At 45.8% G+C, this 23,115-nt stretch overlaps 1 protein-coding gene across 1 annotated transcript; it reads left to right on the top strand.

Moving 5' to 3' along the window:
- The first annotated feature begins 417 nt into the window (after nt 1-417).
- On the top strand, nt 418-22,197 carry LGALS9 (lectin, galactoside-binding, soluble, 9). Its single transcript, XM_006874238.1, has 11 exons — nt 418-456; nt 8,893-8,984; nt 12,349-12,550; nt 13,563-13,673; nt 14,578-14,673; nt 16,097-16,132; nt 17,392-17,433; nt 17,761-17,849; nt 17,960-18,122; nt 21,510-21,650; nt 22,093-22,197. Exons 1-11 carry the CDS (start codon nt 418-420, stop codon nt 22,195-22,197), a joined length of 1,116 nt encoding a protein of 371 aa, XP_006874300.1.
- Nucleotides 22,198-23,115: the final 918 nt, after the last annotated feature.

Genomic DNA, 23,115 nt, shown 5'->3' with positions numbered 1-23,115 from the left:
ATCTTGTTGATGACTTTTTGTTTTTTGAGTGGGGTGAGCAAGGTCATTGAGAGGAACAAAACGTCACTGGGGCTGGGGGTGATCTCTTGCTTCTCCCCAGACACTTATTTCTGGAAAACAACGCCGATGGCAATTATCTATGGCAATTAGTTTGAAATTGCTGAAATATCTCTCACAGCTGGAGATGGAGAATAGAAGCTGCTCAATGGTGCACCCTTGCTCAAACCTGCTATACCTAAGATATGCCTCTCCCACTCCCTCAGCCGCACCCTCACCACCACCACCAGCATCTCAGAACTGCTTCCTTTTCTTCCTCATTGAATATCTGCCAAGTTGCTTTAGTTTCTATTTCTTTGTGGACTCCTCTCACTGTGCAGAGGACTGCCTGGCTGGTGGGAAAACCAGAGACATAGATCAATGGCTTTAAACTATACCCAGGATCCTTACATGAACCCGGTGAGTCCTGGGACTGTGGGCATGGAGTGGTGCTGGCTGGCCGGGGGCAGCCATAGCCCAGGGAAGAAGTTCTGGGTCTCCAAGGAAGCAACAGGTGGTGGTGGTAGTGGCAGGCATCCCAAAGAACACAAAAAAGGAAAATAATGTAAGCCAGATGGTGAAATTCTGACAAATTCTGTTCCCTGCAGTCTTGTCACAGTGCTCTTCAGGGACAAAGGAATGATTGTCACCACAGTCCGTGCATTGTGTGAAGATAGCCATATGTAGGAACTAGAAGGGTAATGAATTTTTATGACAGGGGAAGTAAATAGGGCTTCTGGGATCAACAACAACCTAGCAGAGAGGTTAAGAGCATTTACTTAGGAGGAGGCCTTCCTGGGTTCAAGTCCTGGTTCAGTCATCTACTAACTGAGTGACCTCAGGCAAATTACTCTCACCATTTGTAAAATGGGAATGACACTTGAACTCACCGCTTGGGACTGGAATAAGGATGAAGTGAAGCAGCCCATCTGGAGTGCTTGGGAAGAGCCTCGTGTGGCATAAGTGCACTGTAGCTGAGTTGGAGTCTGGGGACAGCAGGAAAGGTCTCCTGAGGAGTCCTGCGTCTAAGGAGTGCATCAGAGTTAAGGCAAACGAGTCAGTCAGGGTGTTTGCAGAGGAGGTAGTTAGGAATGAGACAAGTGCGGACTGTCCTCGCAGAGTGGGAACTGTCCCTGTATCATTTTGCCAATTGTATCTAGGTCTTCAAGTTGTTGTTGTTGTTAAGTGCCATTGAGTCTGTTCCAACTCATAGCGAGTATAGGGTTTCCGAGGAGCTGCTAGTGGGTTTGAACAGCTGACCTTGTGGTTCAAAGTACACTCTACTGATACTATAGTGCCACACCAGGAGTCCTTGTTCAAGTTCTTGTTTAAATCCTCGGAGGGTCATTGTTGTTGTTGTTGCTGTTGTTAAGTGCCATAGAGTTAGTTTCGACTCAGAGTGACCTTGTATAACAGGGGAACCTTTTTTTCTGCCAAAATTGATAACATCATTTGTGCTCCATAAAAAATTATCAACTTAAAAACTAGCTTGTTATATTTGGCTAAAATTAATTGACTCACCCTGGTGTAGCGCTGTAAGATAAGCACTTGACTGCAATGTCAGTTTGAGCTGTAAGGAAACCTTGAACTACATTTGAGCTATAGGAAATGCTATACAGTTAAGACTCCATGGCACTTAACAATAATAATTTGGTGACTGGAACTACAGTTCTCTTGGCAGAGCCAGACCAAATGATTTCACAGCCCACAGGCTAGGTGTTCCTACCCTTTGCTGTGTAGGGTTTCAGAGAAGCGGCTGGTGAGTTTGAACCACTGACCTTGTGGTCCAGTGCGTATCCTACAGCATTATAATCCCCATTTTATACATGGAAAAACAGACTCAGAAAAGTTGAGGTCACTTGCCAAATGTCCAAAGATGGATGGTAAGTGACAGAGAAGAAAAGTGTCTTGATTTATCTCCAGAGAAGAATATTGCAGGGAAGTGATACATGGATTAAGGCATAGTTTGAAGAGGGGAAATAATACTAAGATGCTTGACTGTTTGATGTCTATTGGTATAAGCAGAAATTGTCTACTATTGTAAAATGGAAACTTGAGTTGGATAGAAAGGAATGTCAGGAAACATGAGTACAGAAAACTTATAAGCCCATCTTCAGCCTATAACTGATTGGAATACCTAAAAGGGGTTCTAGAACTTGCCAAGTAAAATAGGCCTCTTGCAGAGCCTTTGCAGTATATAGGACCTTAGATGGAATCCTGAGCCCCATCCAGAACCTTCTGAGGTGGGACATTCCCACTTGAAAGGACAAGCAGACCAGCCTGGAACAGCTAGAGCGACAGAAGATGCATCTTCAAAGAAAGATCATCAGGAAAAACCCAAAACAAAAATAGCAGTATGACTGGCTACTACAAGAATAAGCAAGTTGTTCGCCGGGAAACCATCAAGGCAAGCAATCAAGTTCTTTCAGGACAAACCTCCTTCTAAGACTGAAACTCAAAGGGAACACATGAACTCTTATGTAAGATTGCTGATGACCATGCTGGTCAGCTGGTGAGTGAAAGAGGGGGAAAGGCAGCAATGAAGAAATGGGCTGAGATCAACCACATTCCACAGATTCCCGTTGACTTGGAGATGACAGAAGAGGAAGGGCTGGTTGGTCCAAAGTGTGGTGAGACCTGGGGACACCTGAGTCCAGGGACAAGGACATAGCCACAAAGGGCTAGAGCTGAGAGTGAAGCATCCAGTTGATATGAAGTGAGGGGAGATGCACAAGAACACCCAAACTTGCAGATAGTACCCATTTGACCTAGCCTCGATGGCTTGATGATCAGAACTAGACTAAAGGAAGATTCAAAAAAGAAGAAGAACAAAACAACTTTTGACAAAGGAAAAGAGGGTAAATTACTACAATTTGATGAACTTGACCTATACTCATGGAAGTAGTAACTCTAAATACCAACAGAGAGGGAAGGAGTCTTCACATCAAGTATCAGCACTATCCCCTCTGTGCACAGGGTAGATAGGGATGGGCAACTTAGACATTGGCTACCTAAAATGAGGGGTGATAAAGGCACAAAGTGACTGGCTTACAAGGTTTCAAAGGGGAGTTTAGTTTAAGAGTGTGCAGGGAAAGAGAGTCCCCACTGAATAGTTTTCATCTTGTCTAGATGGGTCTGGTTAAAAGATGAGGATAAGATTCTTAAGATTCAATAGTGAGTAATTGCTATCATGACTAATTGCGACTGTCACAATTATAAAGGTAGAAGTTTTGTAACAAAAACGGGGGAGTAGTTAATCTTACAGTCCAGAAACAGAGGACCCTGGGACCATCAGGGGAGAAGAGCACAGGCGGTAATGCGGGAACTTATCCAGAGAAGCAGCAACACCAGAGATGGAAACAGAGATGGGGACATGGAGAGAGGGAGTGGCTGAGGACTCTAGATTTATGGGAAGAGAGGACTAAGAGCCAGGAGGCAGACTTGCAGAATGTGCCCTTTGGTGGTGTAAATTATTATATATACTTGAGTGTTTAAATAACAAAAAGAGATAAAGTGAATAGAGAGAAATACTGGTAACTGATGGTACATGGAGGGGATTAGAATTATTGTAATGAAACAAGGTGTATGATTTGTTGAATGTAAAACTGATGATCTGCTCTGTAAACTTTCACTCAATCCACAATAAAAAAATTTTTTTGATTAATTATATAATCCACAGTTTCAAAGTAAAGCGGCTCACACTCCCATCCCAAACCCTTCACTGGGATCGAGTCTCTATCTTGAGTCTTGAAGAGTTTTGAATATGCTTCCATAATTCTTCTTTTGCTTGGATAGCAGAGATTCTCCTAGGGTCATAGCTCATCCAGGGCCACGGTTTTTAAATCTTTGAGGGAGCAGAATGCTTCATCTTTCTTTTGAAGAGTGACTACCAGGCTGGCTCTTATATCTTTGTTGTAGAGGATCCGTGCAGTGTGTCTGCCAGTCCACCATCTTGCAGGAAGTCCTCTCTTCATTCTTCTGTGCTCCTGACAGGGAAAAACCAACAGTTAATCTTAGATGACTGCTTACAAGCTTTTAAGACCTAAGTTTGGCTGAAAGGTGTGGTTGCTATTCATTAAAGTAGAACATTGTCTTTGTGGACTATGTTATGCCAATTGACCTGGATAGCCCCTGAGACAATGATGGTTATAATCCTCCAAGCCACTCAGGTGCTTGGCTATGGCTATAGAGATTTCATTTATTTGCCCTGTATATACGATACTATTTTCATGGATATACATATGTGGTACACATATGACTATGTTGAAACATCCTCTGCCCAACCTGTATACTTTTGGGTATACTCCCATACACCATCCCACACCTGTTCATCTTACAAATCTACTTAGGTGTCCACTCATAAATTGTTGTTTCTTATCATGGTTATTGCAGATTTATGTATGTAATAGTATCTATCATTGTTGCCTTTTACCCTTGTGTACCTCCCAGTGTCTTCCTTTGCCATAGTCATACTGTACTAACCTCCTTCTTATTGGATATTGCCTTTCCCTTCACCCCAGTTAATATGCTAGTTAGTGATTTTATCTTTCTTACCCTCCTATCCCTGGGAACCATCCAAGAATGTTTCTTTCTATATGTAAACCTTGCTTGACATTTTATGATAGTGCTCTCATACAGTATTTGTCTTTTTTTGATTAACTAATTGAGCTCAGCATAATGTCCACCACTGGTCTATCAGTTTTTCATACTATGGTGATGTGTGTTTTGCTGTGATGCTGGAAGCTATGCCATATGTGTTTTAAATGCCAACAGAGTCACCCATGGTGGACAAGTTTCAGCTGAGCTTCTAGACTAGGACAGATTAGGAATAAGGAGAGGCTGACTACTTCTGAATGCTTAGCCACTGAAAACATCATGAATAGCAGTGGAACACTGTCAGATATAGTGCCAGGAGATGAGCCCCTCAGATTGAAAGGCGCTCAAAATATGACTGCCGAAGGCTGCCTCCTCAAAGTAGAGTTCACCATACTGATGTGAATGAAGTCAAGTTTGGGGGACCTTCATTTGCTGATAGGGAACAACTCAAAATGAGGAGAAACAGTTGTAAACATTCATTAATAATCAGAACATGGAATGTATGAAGTTTAAATCTAGGAAAATTAGAAGTTGTCAAAAAAGAAATGGAAGGCATAAACATCGATATCCTAGGCATTAGTGAGCTGACATGGACTGGTGTTAGCCATTTTGAATCAGGCAATCCTACAGCTTACTATGCAGGAAATAAAAAATTAAAGAGAAATGGTGTCAAAAAGAGAGAGAGAGAAATGGTGCCACATTCATTGTCAAAAAGAACATTTCAAGATCTGTTTTGAAGTACAATGCTGTCTGTGATAGAATAATATCCATTTACCAACAAGGAATAGCAGTTAATACCACGAAAGCTGTTGTTGTTGTTGTTAAGTGCTGTCAAGTTGGTTCCAACTCATAGCAACCCTGTATAGGGTTTCTGAGGAGCAGCTGGTGGGTTGAACTGCCGACCTTGTGGTTCCCAGTGCTGATCCTAAAGCACCATACTAGGAGTCCACTAAAGTTAATGATGATGAAATTGAAGAATTCTACTAACTTCTTCAGTCTGAAAGTGATCAAACATATAATCAAGATGCACTGATATTGGATCTTGCATGATTATTGGAACATAGAGTTTGGAAATAAAGAGGAAGGACCAGTAGTTGGAAAATATGATGTTGGTGGTATAAATGATGTTGGAGATCGCATGATAGAATTTTGCAAGACCAGTGACGTATTCATTGCAAATACTTTTATAAACAACATAAAAGGTAACTATAAACATGGACCTTACCAGATGAAATACTCTGAAATCAACTTAATGGAGTCCTGGTGTGGCACTGTAGGATAATCACTGAACCACAAGGTCGGCAGTTCAAACTCACCAGTCGCTTCTCAGAAACCCTGTACAGGGTCACTACGAGTCAGAACTAACTTTACAGCATTTAACAACAACAACATGGCAAGTGACATTGGAAAAACTCAAAATCATGAGCCAAAACAAGGCCAGGGGCAGACTGTGGGACAGACCATTAATTGCTCATATGAAAGTTCAAGCTGAAGCTGAAGAAAATTAAAACAAGTCCACGAGAGCCAAAATATGACTTTGAATGTATTCCATCTGAATCTAGAGCCCATCTCAAGAACAGATTTGATGCATTAGGCATTAATGACTGAAGATCAGAAGAGTTGTAGGATGACATCAAGTACATCATACAGGAAGAAAGTAAAAGGTCATTAAAAAGAAAGAAAAGGTCAAAATAGATATCAAAAGAGACTCAGAAACTGACTGTTGACCATAGAGAAGATAAAGCGACTGGCAGAAATGATGAAGTAAAAGAGCTGAACAGAAAATTTCAAAGATCAGCTCAGTGTTACCAGGACTGATTGTGAGGGTTGGAAATCTAAAGGTGGACATTTTGTAGCAAGGAGGGGAGTGATTAACTTTTCAGTCTAGGAGTAGAGGACCCTAGGACCATCAATGGAGAAAAGCGGAGAGTGGGATCCTACCCAGTGAAGCAGTGAGACCAGAGATGGAAGCAGAGAAGATGACGTCAAGAGATGGTGTGGCTGAGGACTTGGGATCTGGAGATGGAAAGGGGCTGAGGACTGTGGTGGGGGGGTGCAGGCATACAGGGTACATACACCTTTTGGTTGGGTGAGGATGCATGGACGGGATGGTAACTATGCCAATGAAATGATAGATGATAGAATGAATGTAAAATGAATGTTCTCCCATGTAGACTATCCACACAATTCACACTAAAACATATATTAAAAATAAATAAATAAATAAAATAAAATGAATATAGAGAAATACTGTTAACTGATGGTACATGGAGGGGATTATAATCATTTTAATGAAACAAAGTATATATTTTGTTGAATGTAAAACTGATGATCTGCAATGTAAATTTTCATTCAATTCACAATAAAAACTTAAAAAAAAAAAAAAGATCAGCTCAAGAAGGCGAAGTCCAGCATTATAATGAAATGTGTAAAGACCTGGAGTTAGAAAACAAAAAGGGAAGAACATACTCAGCATTTCTCAAGCTGGAAGAACTGAAGAAAAATATTCAAGCCTCAACTTGCAATATTGAAGGACAAACTATTGAATGATGCAGGAAGCATCAAAAGAAGATGGAAGGAATACACAGAGTCACTGTACCAAAAAGAAATGGCTGATGTTCAACCATGTCAACAGGTAGGGTATGATCAAGAATCGATGGTACTAAAGGTTGAAGTCCAAGCTGTACTGAAAGCATTGGGGGAAAAGCAAAGTTCCAGGAATTGACTGGATACAAATTGAAATGTCTCAACAAATTGATTCATCACTGGAAGTGCTCACTCATTCATGCTAAGAAATTTGGAAGACAGCTACTGAGCCAACTGATTAGAAGAGATCCATATTTATGCCCATTCCAAAAAAAGTGACCTAGCAGAATGTGGAAATCATTGAACAATATCATTAATATCATATGCAAGTCAAATTTTTCTGAAGATAATTTAGAAGTTATTGCAAGAGTACATCAGCAGGGAACTTTCCGAAATCCAAGCTGGATTCAGCAGAGGACATGGACCAAGGGATATCACTGTTGAGGTCAGATGAATCCTGACTGAAAGCAGAGAATACTAGAAAGATGTTTACTTGTGCTGTATTGATTATGCAAAGGCAGTTGACTGTGTGGATGATGACAAACTGTGGACAAGATTGCAGAGAATTGGTATTACAGAACACTTAATTGTGCTCATGAGGAACATGTACATAGACAAAGAGGCAGTTGTTAGAACAGAACAAAGGGATAATGAATGGTTCAAAATCAGGAAAGGTGTTCACCAGGGTTGGACAATTTTCACTACATTTATTCAATCAGTATGTTGAGCAAATAATCTGGAAGCTGGATTATATGAAGGAGAACATGGCATCAGGATTGGAGGAAGACACATTAACAATTTGTGATATGCAGATGATACAACTTCGCTTGCTGAAAGTGAAGAGGACTTAAAATACTGGTGAAGATCAAAGACTATAGCCTCCAGTATGGATTGTACTTTAAGGCAAAAAAAAAAAAAAAATCCAACAAACAATATCATGATAATTGGAGAACTAGTTAAAGTTGTTGAAGACATCCTTTCGTTCGGATCCCTAATCAACAAGAGAATTTGATGAAGTGGTTACAAGTGGCTGGAAGGCCACACCAGGCCTGGAAGGCCACTGAGGGCCTGTGGGAAGGGAAGCCCAGGAGCAGAGGAGATGAGGAAGCAGCCCCGTGGGTAAAAAGGCCCTACCAGAGGTGGCTGGGTCATGGTCACCATGGCTTTATGGGGGTAGCCCCGATGACTTCTTGGCCTTCTGAGGTGAGTGGATGGTTACCCTCCAGAGTAGGTAGATGAGTCCCTTTGATCCTTTGGACCTCTTGAGTTCCTGAGTAGGGCCTGGGTCCAGCAGCCCTCATCAGCCCTCATCACTCCCCTGGTTCCTGCTCATCTCACACATTTTACTTCCTCTCCTTCAGAAGTCCTCCTTCTAGTGAACTCTATATGAACTGAGCTTGATGTGGCTTCCTCTCAGACATTCAAGGGAAGAAGTCAGACTTGTAAGACTTTGTATAGCCTCCTTCTGATCACAATTGCAGAAAGCTTGTGCAAGCAGCTCAGTTTGTGCTTATTTCCTCCTGTGACTGGGAGGTCTGTGAGGCTGAGAGACTGTCTAGTCCGCAGTCACACCCTCTGCCCCTAGCACAATGCCCAACACATACAGGCCAGCTATTAGCAAGTGCTGACAGAGAGCTAACTGACTGACTGGTCTTCCCTGTTTGCTCCCTGCAGGAGGTCCCGTTCTCCGGGTCAATCATAGGGGGTCTCCAGGATGGACTTCAGATCATCATCAATGGAACTGTTCTCATCTCCAATGAAACCAGGTACCTGGTTGTTTCTCTCCTATGCCATGGTGCCAACCACCCCAAGGGTCCCATTATCATAGATTCTGGGGTTAAAGGGCACTTGGGGCCTGCAAAGAACTCACAATCTTAGGTAGGAAGCAGCCCTCACAGGCAGATAACTATCTATGTTACAGGGTTGAACTTTGCATTTATGACCCAGAGTTACAAAACCATAGCTTCCTTTATTTTCTGTAACTGTTCCCGTCTCCTTTGGAGCCCTCATTCTGCTGCTGTGACAATATTTGAAGTTGCCACCAAAAGTTATTTGGGTCTTTCAGTATCAAAGTCTTTTTGGAAAAAAATTGAACCAATGCAAAATACGAATACCAGTTTGGCTCATGGTGAACCATGTGTGTCAGAGTAGAACTGTGCTCTATAGCGTTTTCAATAGCTGATTTTTCAGAAGTAGATCACCGACCTTTCTTCTGAATCACTTCTGGGTGAACTCGAACCTCCAACATTTTGGTTTACCGAGAGTACATTAACCCAGGGATTCCCAATGCAAAATACAAACATTAGCATTATTTCCCATCCCCCTCCTCCTTCACAAGATGGGGTGTGAGGCACCGAAAGAGCGCTCATGTCCTCTACGAGGCCAAAGGGGCCCCTGAGCCTCAAGAAAGCCTGTGGGCTCTCCTCGCTGTCTAAAACTGAGGTTTCCTGTCTGAGTGATGGGCTGGCTTCTCTGTGGGGGCTGTCTGCTGAAGAGCCTTGGACAGAAGCGTCTCTGTCTCAACTACAGACATCTTCTGCCCCACTGGTTCTCTTGGGCCATGAAATCTTCTGGATTCTCTTACATATCCAGGTTCCAGCCCTACCTCTGCTCAGCCATACAGATTTCGGTTCCACCCTTCCCTGACGAGGTAGGCACAGCCTGCTGACCATAGGACTTCTTCAAGAGCACTGAAATGACCCCTGGGGACCCCTAGGAAGTTTGGCACCAGGAGCCCCTAAACCTTTCCATCAATCCCTAGGTTGAACCATGAGGAGATAAGGGAATTGAAGACCATGTGAACTCCCACCCCTTTCTCTCTCTCTCTCTCTCTCTGCTTATCTCAACCCTGACACCAGAAGGACTTTTCTTCCCCATTAGGCCTAAAGAAACTGTACCTAACTCATATGTCTTCCCTTGGGAGCTTTTGCTCTCTCCCTTCCCAGGGGCTAAGGACTAAGGAGTTCTGGTAACATAGTGGTTATGATTCAGGCTGCTAACCTTAAGGTTGTTGTTGTTGTTAAGTGGTGTTGAGTCGGTTCTGACCCATAGCGACCCTGAATAGAGTTTCCAAGGCTGTAAATCTTTACGGGAGCAGAAAGCCTCATCTTTCTCCCACAGAGCAGCTGGTAGTTTCGAACTGCTGACCTTGTGGTTCACAGCCTGATTTGTAACCACTACGCTACCAGAGCTCCTTAAGGTTAGCAATTTGAAACTACAAGTGGTACCTTGGGATAAAGATGAGGCTTTCTGCTCCCATAAAGATTTACAGCCTCAGGAAACCCTATACAGGGTCGCTATGAGTAGGAACCGACTCCATAGCACAAAATCACCATAGGAAATTATTAGAATATATATCAACCCATCTGGGCTTGGTGCAGTGTTGAGCTCTGTGGGGTACAGAATACCAGAATGAGAAAGCAGCATCCCCGGAGAGCAGCGGGGCCTTGGTTAATCTGAGCCACACTCTCAGGTCTGAGTCCAGGGTGAGCAGAAGTAGACAGATCTGCCTCTGTGGAGAGAGAGCTTAGGCCCAAGCTTGGTCTTAGTGGATGAGTGGGACATGTCTGGGAACAGAAAGAAAAACATTTATTGAGCTAGTTTGTGTGCCAGGTTCCTTGGAGTTTCTTCTAATTCCTCACCGTAAAGCCATTGTTATACCCAAGGGCAGTTTTGATGCTGAAGGGCGAGATGAGAAGAAAACTGTATTTGTTTCCCACAACTGCCATAAAAAAATACCACAGACTGGGCAGCTTAGAAGAACAGAGATGAATTGTCTTACAGTCTGAAGACTGAAAGTCTGAATTCAGGGTGTCGGCCAGGCCACGTGAGCTTTCTCTCTCTCTCAAAGGTTCTATGGGAGGATCCTTTCTTATCTCTCTTGGCTTCTGGTAGCCCCAGGTGTTCCTTGATATGCAGGTGCATTTTCATATGACCACCTTCCCTCTGTCTGTCTGTCGGTGTCAATGTATCTTCTTCTCTTTTATAAGACACCATTCAGATGAGATTAGTGTTTGCCCTACTTCTGTGTGACCTCACGTTAACTGCTAATATCTTCAAACACCCTATTTCCAAATATCTGCTCAGGAGGCACAAGTCAACATTTGCTTGTGTTGGAGGCTTCCTGAACACTGCCTCATTTAATCATCCTTCAGGAAGAGGGATACCAGCTGGCCTCGAGAAGATGCTGACTCAGGCAACCATATTTGAGTCACAGTAGAACTTTGCTCCATGGAGTTCCCAATGGCTGATTCCTCTGGAAGTAGCTGGCCAGAGGTGAACTGTGCTCCATAAGGTTTTCAGTGGCTGATGTTTCAGAAGGAGATCCCTAGGCCTTTCTTCTGAGGAGCCTCTGGGTAGACTTACACTCCCAAGAAACAAATGGAAGAGAGTGGGGCCCCTCGCCTAGATGCAGAAACTTGAGGCAGTGGGGTTCAGTGGCCATCACAAATAGCCAATTGTGCAGAAATGGAGTCTTTGCTTCCACACCTGACATGTTCCTGACATAACACCGACATCCAGTGTGGAAAAGATACTCATATTAAAAGTCATCATGCCTAGAGAACTAATGTTTATTCTGTGCCTCACTTTTCAGACATTATCTTTGTAGGTATCGCTCCATCTGTTTTACATATTTTTAAATTTCATGTTTTTCTTTTCCAGTTGAGCATGGTTAAGAACTTCCATCTTTGATAGAGATTTGTAGTTAGTTTCTAGACTTATGCTTTAGGTGACAAGTGTCAATGTTTTCCTCGACCCATTTTCTAGTTACAGATAACGCTGTAAAGGCAAAACGCAATAACAACACAAAAGCACATCAAGTCTAAACTGCTGTTTTTGTGTGCATTTAAGTCAGTTCTGACTCATAGACCCTGTATAGGGTTTCTGAGGAGCAGCTGGGGGGTCTGAATCACTGACATGGTGGTTTGTAGTCTAATGCTTATCTTACAGTGTCACACCAGGACTCCAAGTCCAAATTAGGTGGACACAAGGTTGCCAACACATCTGTCTCTACCATACAGCGTGTGCTAGTTCCCAGACAAATGTAGATCAAAGGCGCCCAAGGTTCCCAGGTTCCCATCACTAACAGTAAACATGCTACATAAGACTGTTTGATTTCCCTCGAACTAGGTTTTCTGTGAACTTTCAACCCAGTCCCAGTGAAAATGACATTGCCTTCCACTTCAACCCTCGGTTTGAAGAAGGCGGATATGTGGTCTGCAATACGAGGCAGAATAGATCCTGGGGGCCGGAGGAGAGGAAGATGCTCATGCCTTTTCAGAAGGGGATGCCCTTTCAGATCTGCTTCCTGGTGCAAAGCGCCAATTTCCAGGTGAGCAGGAACCCTCCTACTCTCCCCCACCCCCCCCCAGGCTCCCAGCCCCATCAGACAGTGTGAATGACCTTTAAGTATTCATATTCTTGAGATCAGGTGGTAGCAACATCCTTCTACAAAAACACCGCTGTTGCTTTGAAGGTCCCTACGAATGGCCGCACAGTCTCCTGGCTCATCTTCACCTGCATCAACAAATGTACCTGGTGCTTCTTTTATCCAGAAACTCAGAACTAGATAGGTCACCATGTTGCTTTTTGGTCTTGTGTGTCTTTTTAAAAAAGAGCAACAACAAAAACCAGTGGCTGTTGAATGGAGTCTGACTCTTGGAAACCTCACATGTTACAAGAGTAGACCTGCGCTCCCTAGGGTTTTTAATGGCTGATGTTTCAGAAGCAGATCTCCAGGTCTTTCTTCCGAGGCTCTTCTGAGTGGACTTGAACTTTACTCTTTTGGTTAGCAGCCGAGTGTGTTAACCATTTGTACCAAGTTCATTCAATTCCTCTGTTGTAGCTGCTCTTCTACTCCAGGTCTCTGATAACAGCTAGCTGTCTGCAACAGTGTGTCAGGCTATAAACTGTTGCAAATTACTTTTGTGAGTAGCGTCTCTCAAGCTGGGGAATTGGGTGGGGGAGAGTACATCTGTGTCTATGCTTGTTTGTGTGAACATGGGTGCGCCCACCCACTCAGTATAAGACCTGTGTTTGCTTTTCCCCTGCTCCCCATGGAACATACCTATTGGAGGTGCACAGGTAAATGATACTCCAGGTGAGCTGGGATTAGGAAGAACGGACACAATGAACCAACAAACACACCATAAGAATAACCTTAAGCCAAGTAGAGGTTTGACTTGGATACACTTTGGATCCCATGCACATTCCTGCAATGGGCACAGGATGGATGTGAAAGCCTACCTGGGGCTTACTTTCAGGAACAGGGTCCCAGGAGGCTCAGGTGTGCTTCCCCACCTGGACTGGAATTCTTCACCTAAACATGCACTTTCCCTTGACAGGTGATGGTGAACGGGAGCTATTTTGTGCAGTACGCACACCGCATGCCCTTCCACTGTGTGAACACCATCTCCATTGCTGGTGCTGTACAGCTTTCCTGCATCAGGTTCCAGGTCAGACTGTCCACCTGGCACCTGTCCTGGGGGCTGGGGAGCAGGGCTCAGGCTAGCGGTGCCTAGGCCCTGTCGGGTGGGTCTAAAGTGACCAGTTTAGTCTCCTTCTGGGTGACTCTGGGGACACACTTCTGGCTCCCCTGTGCTGCTATCTGCCCTCGCGTTTCTCCTCTGTCATCATGCCCTGTCGTGTCACCGTCTCTGTCTAGAGCACCTTAGTCTCAGATTCCTCAGCTGTTTGTGTCTCTGCTGCTCCATCTCTGTCTGGCAAGGAGGCAGTGGGAATCAGACTCGCAGCTTGGCCAGGCTCATTGACTGTGGGTCTTGGATGAGTAACTGAGCCTCTCCCAGCCTCAGTTTCCTCACCTGTAGAATGAGCACAATCAGAGCTATCCCACAGAATGCTGTGCGGCGAGATGCCAGCCATCAAAACACAGGCCGTACAAGGGACTGTTTGACCCACTCATGTTTTAAACATTTTGAATGTGTTACCAACATCTAAAAGGTCAGGAGATACCATAGGGAAATCAAGATCTCTGGCTTTTTGTAAAAACTGGGAATGTTGGGGTATGCTGGGTCCTCATCTTTGAGGCTGTTACTGCCACTATTGGCATTTGAGTGGGTTACGCTGGGACAGTAAAGCACACAGTAGGCCCACAGCACCTCGGGGTTCCTCTCCCTTCATACTCCTTCCCTCCCCACTGTCTCCCTGGTGGAGTAGGAGAGGAACAGACAACCAGACTACTGTACCCACTGGGACCTGCTCCTCCCTCTCGCCCTCTGCACCCTGCTTCCCACTCCCCTGGCTGCCTGGCTCATTCCCTCTTGCCAGGGTCCTGTCTTTTCATGCTTTCTTGACTCCATTAATGTTTGTCTTTCCCTGTGGTGTGTTTTGTTTGAACAGAACAGCCGTGTAAACCTCGTCCAGCCTGTCTTCTCCACACATCAGTTCTCAAAGCCTGCTTGTTCCCCTAACAAGCCCAAGGGGCGCAGACCAAAAGTGAGTGAGGCCCAGAACCCCAGGAGGCTGAGAGGTGGCGGGGAAGGACCGAGGGTCTGAGGGTCAAGTTCCAACTGTAGGCTACCGGGACCTACGGACCCCATCATGCCCACCCTGCGCTCCTCTCCACTCATCAAGCACCCAGGGGACCTGGAAGTTGTCCTTGGCTCCTCCTCTTCCTCCTTAATGTCTCCCAATGCACCCACTTCTCTCCCTCCGTGAAGCCACAGCCTTGACTCAGGACACTGTGATCCCTGGTCAAGATGACCATGGTCAACTTTCCCAGTTCTACCTCTTGTACATCCATGGTCTCAGTGACCTTCCTGTAAACAAATCTTATCAAATCCCCTCTCCACTTGGAAATCTTCATGTTCCCAAGTCTTCCCTCCAAAACCCCAGTTCACCAGCAAAACATTCAGAATTCTTCCCAGTCTTGCTCCAACTACTTCCCAGCCCCATCCTTCACCCATGGAGCTCACCCATTCTCCATTGTTCACAAACCTCCTTGGGCATCACATTTTTGCACACACTGTTCCCCAAAGCACTTTTTGTCCACCTCACTCCCTGCCCTTATGTGTTTCCATGAACTTTGTGCAAATCTGTGCTGGTCACCACACTGCATTGTCATTATGTTTACATGTCTGCCTCCATCACCCCACTCTTCCCTGTCCTATCTCCATGGGGCCCTTGAGGCTAGGGAGTTGACTTGCTCATTTTTGCATCCCCAGCACTTTGCATTAGGGACTCAATGGATGAATGAGGACTGTGGTTTCTACAGGCAGGGAAGGTAGAATGAGAGACCAGCCAAGACAAGAACAGTCGGCTGGCTTGGGACACGATCCAGGATAGAAAGGGGAGCCGGTTCCACCCTTCCTTTGGTCACACAAGCAGTGGGTACAAGGGGAAGACATTCTATGTACCCAGTCTTCCTATGCCCCATCATGGGCCCCAACCTTTGAGGGGCAGCCTAACTTTGACTCTTCTTGGTGAGGATGGATACAGGTTTGGGTACCATGTTGGATTTTGCTACTTGCAGCCTGGGTGAGCATGAACAACCAGCAAAGCAGATACTAATGATGCCTCCCTCATTGTACATCATAGAAGTTCAGAACTTGGCATACAGTAGGTTTTCAGTAAATCAGTTCCCATCTCATGGGTGATATTTGGCATGGTTTTACCTTTGGAGCCAATGGAAGCAATATGGTCTATATCAGACCTGCCCATACATGTTTCTGGGATGGTGGGTACGAATCTGGTTACCAAAGGCTCATGAAGGGGTGTTTGAGTGTAGGAAGAGTGGCTGTGAGTCTGGGAAGGCATTTTTTTTACCACAAGAACCCACCCAGGAATCTAGCCATCACCTCTCACCTTCACACGGTAACAACATATAGACAAGGTTTTGATTTTCTCAGTTGTCTTTCAGCCTCCAGGTATTTGGCCTGCTGACTTGATACCTATTGTAAGTCTCTTGCTCTGTCTTCAGATTTTTTGTTTGTTTGTTTGTTTGTTTCCCTCTCTCTCAATCAAGGGTTAAAAGGAGAAAGCAGGGCTAGGCACTGAATTTCCTCCATGGGTTGATACAGATGTCAAGGCCAGATCCCTTGGCCATCTATCTGCTTGGTAGTACTGGAGGGTTGGGAGTGTGGGAAGGTGTGGTTTGCTGGCCCTGATGAATGGAGAAGCAACCAAACCCCTTCCCTTCTGCCGGCAGAAACAGAAGACCAAGGTCCCAAATTCAGTTCTTTCTGAAAGTGAGGTTACCCTGAGAAAAATTTCCCTGAGAAGAAAGATGGTCCAGAGATCACTAATGTAGCTAATTTATTCTCCAAGGACTCTAATCTTGTGCCCATGCCCCACCCCCTTAAGAGAAGAAGCACCTCTACCAGCCCATTTGGGGCGTCTGGTAAAAACAATGACTTGGCAACACACACAAGGTTATCTCACCTCAGACACGCCCTCTGGTGGTAAGAGCTTGTTGTGTGCCGTTGAGTCCGTTCTGACTTCTAGGGACCCTACACATAACAGAATGAAACACTGCTCCGTCCTGCGCCAGCCTCACAATTGTTACATTTGGCCCTGTTGCTGTTGCAACACTATTAATCCATCTCGTTGAGGGTCTTCCTCTTTCAGATGTCAATTTCTTTCTTCCAGACTCAAATGATGCCCAATGCTTATGGACAAGTGTTGCATGTAAGTCTGAACATTCTGGTCAGTTCACAGTTTCGTTTCTTCCCTCTCCATTAAGAACTGAGTTCCCTAAAGACCTAGAATGGCAAGAAAATGGTTAAGCAAGGAAGATGGGAAAATTGGGGGCTGGACCTGCAGTTTTGGATGTGTACAACTAAGACTCTTCTTGGGAGAGCAAAAGTCCTGGACCAGGTTGGACTTACTCTGTGGTTAAAGGGGCAGGTCCTCTAGGGAAACCTGACATGAGAGCCTGTGCTGTGTATCCTGAATAAAGCCTCGGGCTGCTATTGTGCCTACAGGCCGAGCCTCTTCTTATTCTCCTCTGGGCTGTGTAAGCAAGTGGGGAAAGATTGAGGGGCAGGCGACCTTGATGGGGTCCAGGAGCCTTGCCTGAAATTCTGTGAAGGCCAACCTGAGAAGACAGGTGAATGGGAGGCTGAGGGGTGGAGCCTCCTGGCCTCACATCTGAGACAGCATCCTCTTAGACAGTACAGGTAGAGTTCATCGAACTTCCTGATCTCTTTTCAACAGAATCCTGTAATTCCACCTACTGTGTATCCAAGCCCAGCCTATGTAAGTGGTTCTTTGGGGAGGGGAGGGGGGCTTTGCTTGTGTTGGGCAGAGTAGGATGAGAAGAGCAGCATGGGGGTGAGTCTTTGGTCTTGCCAAATTCAAAATTGAGTTCCTAAAACAGCCAAGTACATTAGAAGAAGGTTGATGAGACCTTTAAAGTTTTAAATGATCTTTTCAAAATGAGCAAATCAGGTGACCCTTCAAAGTTCCTCATGTGATGGTGTTACTAACAGATACTGTGACAGCCCACATCATAGAATCTGTCCCAAATCCCCTCCTGCAGTGGTTCTGGCTGCTGCTGACTGGCCTGTCCCCCTCCTCCCACAGTCTCTGCCTTACTTCACCAACATCCCGGGTGGGCTGTTCCCATCCAAGAGCATCATAGTGTCAGGCACTGTCCTGCCCAACGCCCAGAGGTAAGCTGGGACTCCAGGACACCCCTGGACCATGGTGGGGCTGAGGAGGAGGGGCAAGACTGTGCCCAGAGTACAGGCAAAGGAGGTCAATGTGAGCTGCCCAACCGCAGGTTCCATGTCAACCTGCGCTCTGGAAACAACATCGCCTTCCATCTGAACCCCCGCTTCAATGAGAACACTGTGGTCCGCAACACCCAGATCAACAACTCTTGGGGATCTGAGGAACGCAGCCTGCCTGGGAAAATGCCCTTCATACGTGACCAGAGCTTCTTGGTAAGGGGCTGTGGCCTCGGGCAGCTGAAGGGAGGAATGAGGTAGAGTGGGTCTGGGAATACTTTGAACAACACGGGAACTTAAGTTTCTGGGGTGAGGGCTGGACTTGGAAGAAGACAAATTATTGTTGCTATTAATGTTATTATTATTTTTAATGATTATTGTCCCATATGAGGTAGGCATTGGTATCTGATTTTTTCAGATGAAGATATAAACTCACAAGTGCAGGGTGTTTGCCTGAAATGAAATGGCACAGATGTTGTTGTTATGTGCCGTCGAGTTGGTTCTGACCCATAGTGACCATGTACAGGGTTTCCAAGGCTGTAAATCTTTACGGGAGCAGAAAGCCTCCTCTTTCTCCTGCAGAGCTGCTGGTAGTTTTGAACTGCTGACCTTAAGGTTCGCAGCTCGATTCGTAACCACTACGCTACCAGAGCTCCTTGAAATGACACAGATAACAAGTGCCAATTTGAACCTGAACGTGAAGCATTATTCATTCACTCACCCACTCATCTGTTTATTCAAAAAATTCATTTCTCAACGATTATATGGAGGGCCACTCATTGCAGGAAGCACCCTAGGAAGAAGAGAGACCAGGTCCGCTCCCAATGATGGTATAATCTCCTGGTAGTGCAAGAGGAACAAGGAAATAGAAGCAGGAACTAGATAACCACAGATAAAGACAGGTCAAAACAATGGGATGCAGTGAGGCCCAGGGGCGAGGGGCAGGGCAGGGCCACTCCACCTTAGAGGGAAGAAGGGTCAGCAGGGAGAGCATTCCAGGTGGGCAGAGAGAGCAAGCAGTGAAAATGTGGGGAGACATTTGCATGGCCTGTCAATAAATGGCCAGGCCAGGGCCAGGGTAGACAAGGGCAGAGGTGTGAGGTGAGAAGGCCAGAGACCATAGCCTTCTCAACCCTGAAGACGCATTAAGATTACCTGGGAGTTAAAAACAATATCAATGTCTAGGTCCCATCCTAGACCAATGAAGAGCTGAGCCTAGGCATCTGTGTTCATAAAATATGTCCCAATCCTCTGCAACCCAAGATGGAAATGACTGGTATAGGTCCTTGAAGGCATGGAACGGAGTTCTGATTTTAATACGAAGGAACATTATACTTGGATTTATAGATAGCTGTATGACCTTGGGCAAGTGACTTAACTTCTCTGTGCCTCACTTTTCTTATCTGCAAAATGGGGCTAATAATCATACTGATCTCATAGAGTTGTAAGAACTAAATGAGAAGATATTCGTAATATGTTTAGGACCAGGCACGAATTACCCCATAAGCAAGGTAAGCACTAAGGCATCAGTTATCCAAAGCAAAGATCCATATGTTCCAAGCCGATGGGACACAGAAAAAGTGAGTGCTACAGTGGAAGGGAAGTGGCAGGACACTGAATGACCAATGCCAGCTTCAGAGTGTGAGGATGTGTTGGCCAGAAACAGAGACCATGCAGGCATCCGTACGCAGGTTGTTGAAGCTCTGAGGCCCTTACCATTTCAACAACTTTGTGCCCCGTGTAATTGAAACTCCTTATCTAGGTGGGTCTCTTGAGGTACTATTTCTTTCTAAGAAACAGGAGATGGGCAGTGGGTGGTAGAGTCTAAATCTTGCTACATTCACCCAGTATGCAACTGGATCCAAATATGAGCAGTTACCGGGCAAGGACAGATTATGTGAACAGATAGCAGGTGTCTGTTTATTTTAAGAGAACCATCTTGTACACCCATATCAGCTGCATCAGCATCAAGCTGCCATAGCTTTGGACTGTGTCTGTGAACACTAATGTTGTCGTTGTTAAGTGCCGTAGAGTCGGATCTGACTCCTCGCGACCCTGTACAGGGCTTCCAAGGAGTGATTGGTGGCTTTGAACCCTTGACTTTGTGGTTAGCACTCTAGTGCTTGGGATCATCAACTTCCATCAGAAGAGCCAACAATGCTCTTTGCCATAATACAAATGCAAGGGTATACAGACAACAGAATACTTTGGAATGTAACCAATATGTCATTTTCATATTATGTGCTGCATATTCACTTAAATCTTATAGGACCCAGCAAAGTAGATTGTTGTCTGGAAGCAGTTGACTTTTTTTTTCAACAGTTCTGTTGATCTACACATTTTTGCCACCTTTCTAATACATCTTGGGAACGCAGTAGCAAGAAGTACAATCCTGGAATCACACACTTAGATCCTAGACATCTTAGACAATATTCCTGAAGCTAGGCAGCAAAAAGGAGATAACAAGAAAGAAGCTGAAATCATAACCAACAAAATGCAAACACTAGCTTTTTTTCTGTAGCTTTTGTGGACTAATGTATTGCAGCATAACACAGCCAACATCTAAATTGCCCATCTTCCATTACCTTTTAATTACAATTTTGAAGCTCCCTTATATACTCACATAACACATTTCTCATTGGAATTTGTGAGTAAGTAGTGGAGGGGCACCAAACGGTCCATGTTTCAGGCCTCCCCACACCTTAATCTGGCCCTGTTTAGGATACATTACAAGTGGTAGGTAAGTATGTGGCCTAGGGAGTGCAGTGGCTCGATATGATAAACTGTGGACTGCGAACCACAAGGTTGATGGTTTGAGCCTACCAGCTGCTCCTCAAGAAAAAGATGAGGCTTTCTGCTCCTGCAAAGATGTACAGCCTCAGAAACCCTATACAGGGTCACTGTGAGTCTGAACCGACTCAAAGGCATTCAGCACCAATTAGAAATATATGGCTGGGATGATGATGTTTTCACAGATTTGTTTTGCCCTCCTCATGGAGAAGACAAGTTTGGAGTCCAGGGGCAGGGTGTTCCTGTGTGCTGGGCACTGGGGATATAAGCCAGGCCTCCTACCCCCAGTGGCTCAGGGAGAGAGGAATAACCAAGTTCCACCCAGAGTGATAGTGTGGGGGATGTCTAAGGAGGACCCCTGATTCCAACCAGGCAGGGGTCAGAAGAAGAGCAAAGGCTGGGGTTGGCTCTGAAGGGTGATGCACAGTTATGGGGAATGTATGCTGGCGTGGGAGCACAGAGGGAAGGGCATTCTACACAAAGGGAACAGCATATGCCAAAGTCTGGAAGGAGTGCACATGACATGATTGTTGTTGTTAAGTGCCATTGAGTCTGAGCCAACTCACAGTGACCCTATATATAGGGTTTCTGAGGAGCCACTGGTGAGCTTGAACTGCAGACCTTTTGGTTCAAACTGACCTTGTGGTCCAGTGCTTATCCTACAGTGCCACACCAGGACTCCATGATTGGCGAAGAGCAAATGATTCAGGGGTTAATAATTAATGTTTGAGGGAGGAGGGAGGGTGACAAGCAGCTGCGTTTTGTTGGAGGACTTTCCCAGTCTAATGCAAATCCTTGGGCCTCTCTGCCCAGCTGTGGATCATGTGTGATGACCAGTGCTTCAAGGTGGCTGTGAATGCGCAGCACCAGCTTGAGTACCGTCACCGCCTGAAGAACCTGTTGGCCATCAACAGCCTAGAAGTGGCAGGAGACATCAAGTTGACCCACGTGCAAGTATAGTGAGACCCAGGGCCCTGCGGACGGACGCAGCTGGGGCACTTTGCTTCATCACTCACCTCCACCATGTCCGCCCCACACTAACTCAGCCTTTTCCACCCTGCTGGGAGACAACGGCCTTGTCTGGCCCTGCTTTGAGCTATAGCAGGGCTGGAGGTTGAAACTCAGCTGGAGGGAATGGTCTTCTTCAACTGGCAGAGCCTTAATCTTATTATCCAGGGAGAGGGTGCAGCTGGGGAGCCCTCTATGTAGGCTGAGGCCCCACCTCTAGTCTCTCAATAGGGAGGAAAGGCCGTGAGCCTTCCCAAGCTCCCCACACAGGCCTGAAACCTCATCTTGCTCTGGATCCCATCCAGCCCCTCCTCAAGCCCCAAGCCACCAGCTGTGCCCTCCAGGTGGCAGGTGACTCAGTCCCACCCCTGTTTTCTCTGCCCTTTAGCCTAATCCCTCACCCTGCACCAATACTTCACCCCTCCGGAAGTCTACACAAGTGACATTATCTCCACCCAACAGAAATAAACACGCTTGTTGTAGCCTAGAATGACTGTGGTTATTAAATGTGTTTGGAGTCACTTGGGGTTCTCTGGAATCGTGGGGGGCTGGTCCAAGAGGAGCAGAGAGAGGGAAGACAGGTTTGACTTTAAATAGGCAGGTCTGGACATCCACGCCTGATCCCTGCGTGTCCCTCACAAACCTAACCCAGGTACCAGGAGAGAGCAGGTCTGGGTCTGGGCTTCTCAGGCAGGAGTCTGAGGGGCAGGAAGCCTAGTCAATGAAGGGGGAGCCTGGAAACAAGGCTGACAGAGAGGAGAGTGTGCTGTTCCTCTGTGGTTAGGGAGAGTGACTCAGGATGTGGGGCTCTGCCAGCCACGGTGTGTCCATGAGATCCCCCACATCCTGCTAACTCCACTGAGAATCCAGTGCTGGGTCAGCTGCTTTGCATCCCTTTGGAGTTGGCCATCCCAGACCCACTGGATCAGAGCTGCATTGAACAAGATCCAACATGCTGCTGTGGCCCCGGACTCACCGGAAGCTGCCCTGCCCATCCAAAGGCTGGCATTCCCCTGACCCCCATCTCTCCCCACCCTAACTGGAGTTGCTGCTGCCAGAAGTGGGGGGAAAGATGGAGGGGAGGTGAGGGGAGAGGTGAGAAGGGAGCAGAGCAGAGTGGAACTTCCTTGATTCCTCCTCCACCCTATTGGTTCTTGGCAGAGTTTCTTCCTCAGTTCTTCTTCGGACAGGTGGCTCACTTCCCTCAAAAGCTGTCTCCTCTGGCTCCAAACCCAGAAAGAACCTGCATCTCTTGGGGTGGAAGACTGGGCCCATCCATTTTCAGCCACAGCCTCAGCACACAGACAGAGTTAGCGCTCACCTGTCTTATTGGCCAAACTCTGGTCAAACAGGCCCAATGCAAGATATCATCATGACTTTCTAACCACACTGTGTCAAGCCATTTTCTAAG

This window comes from Chrysochloris asiatica, unplaced genomic scaffold (genome assembly GCF_000296735.1).
Source record: "Chrysochloris asiatica unplaced genomic scaffold, ChrAsi1.0 scaffold00266, whole genome shotgun sequence".
NCBI classification, from domain to species: Eukaryota; Metazoa; Chordata; class Mammalia; order Afrosoricida; family Chrysochloridae; genus Chrysochloris; species Chrysochloris asiatica.
The sequence above is the reverse complement of the archived record's forward strand: the minus strand, read 5'-3'. Positions and strand labels throughout refer to the sequence as shown.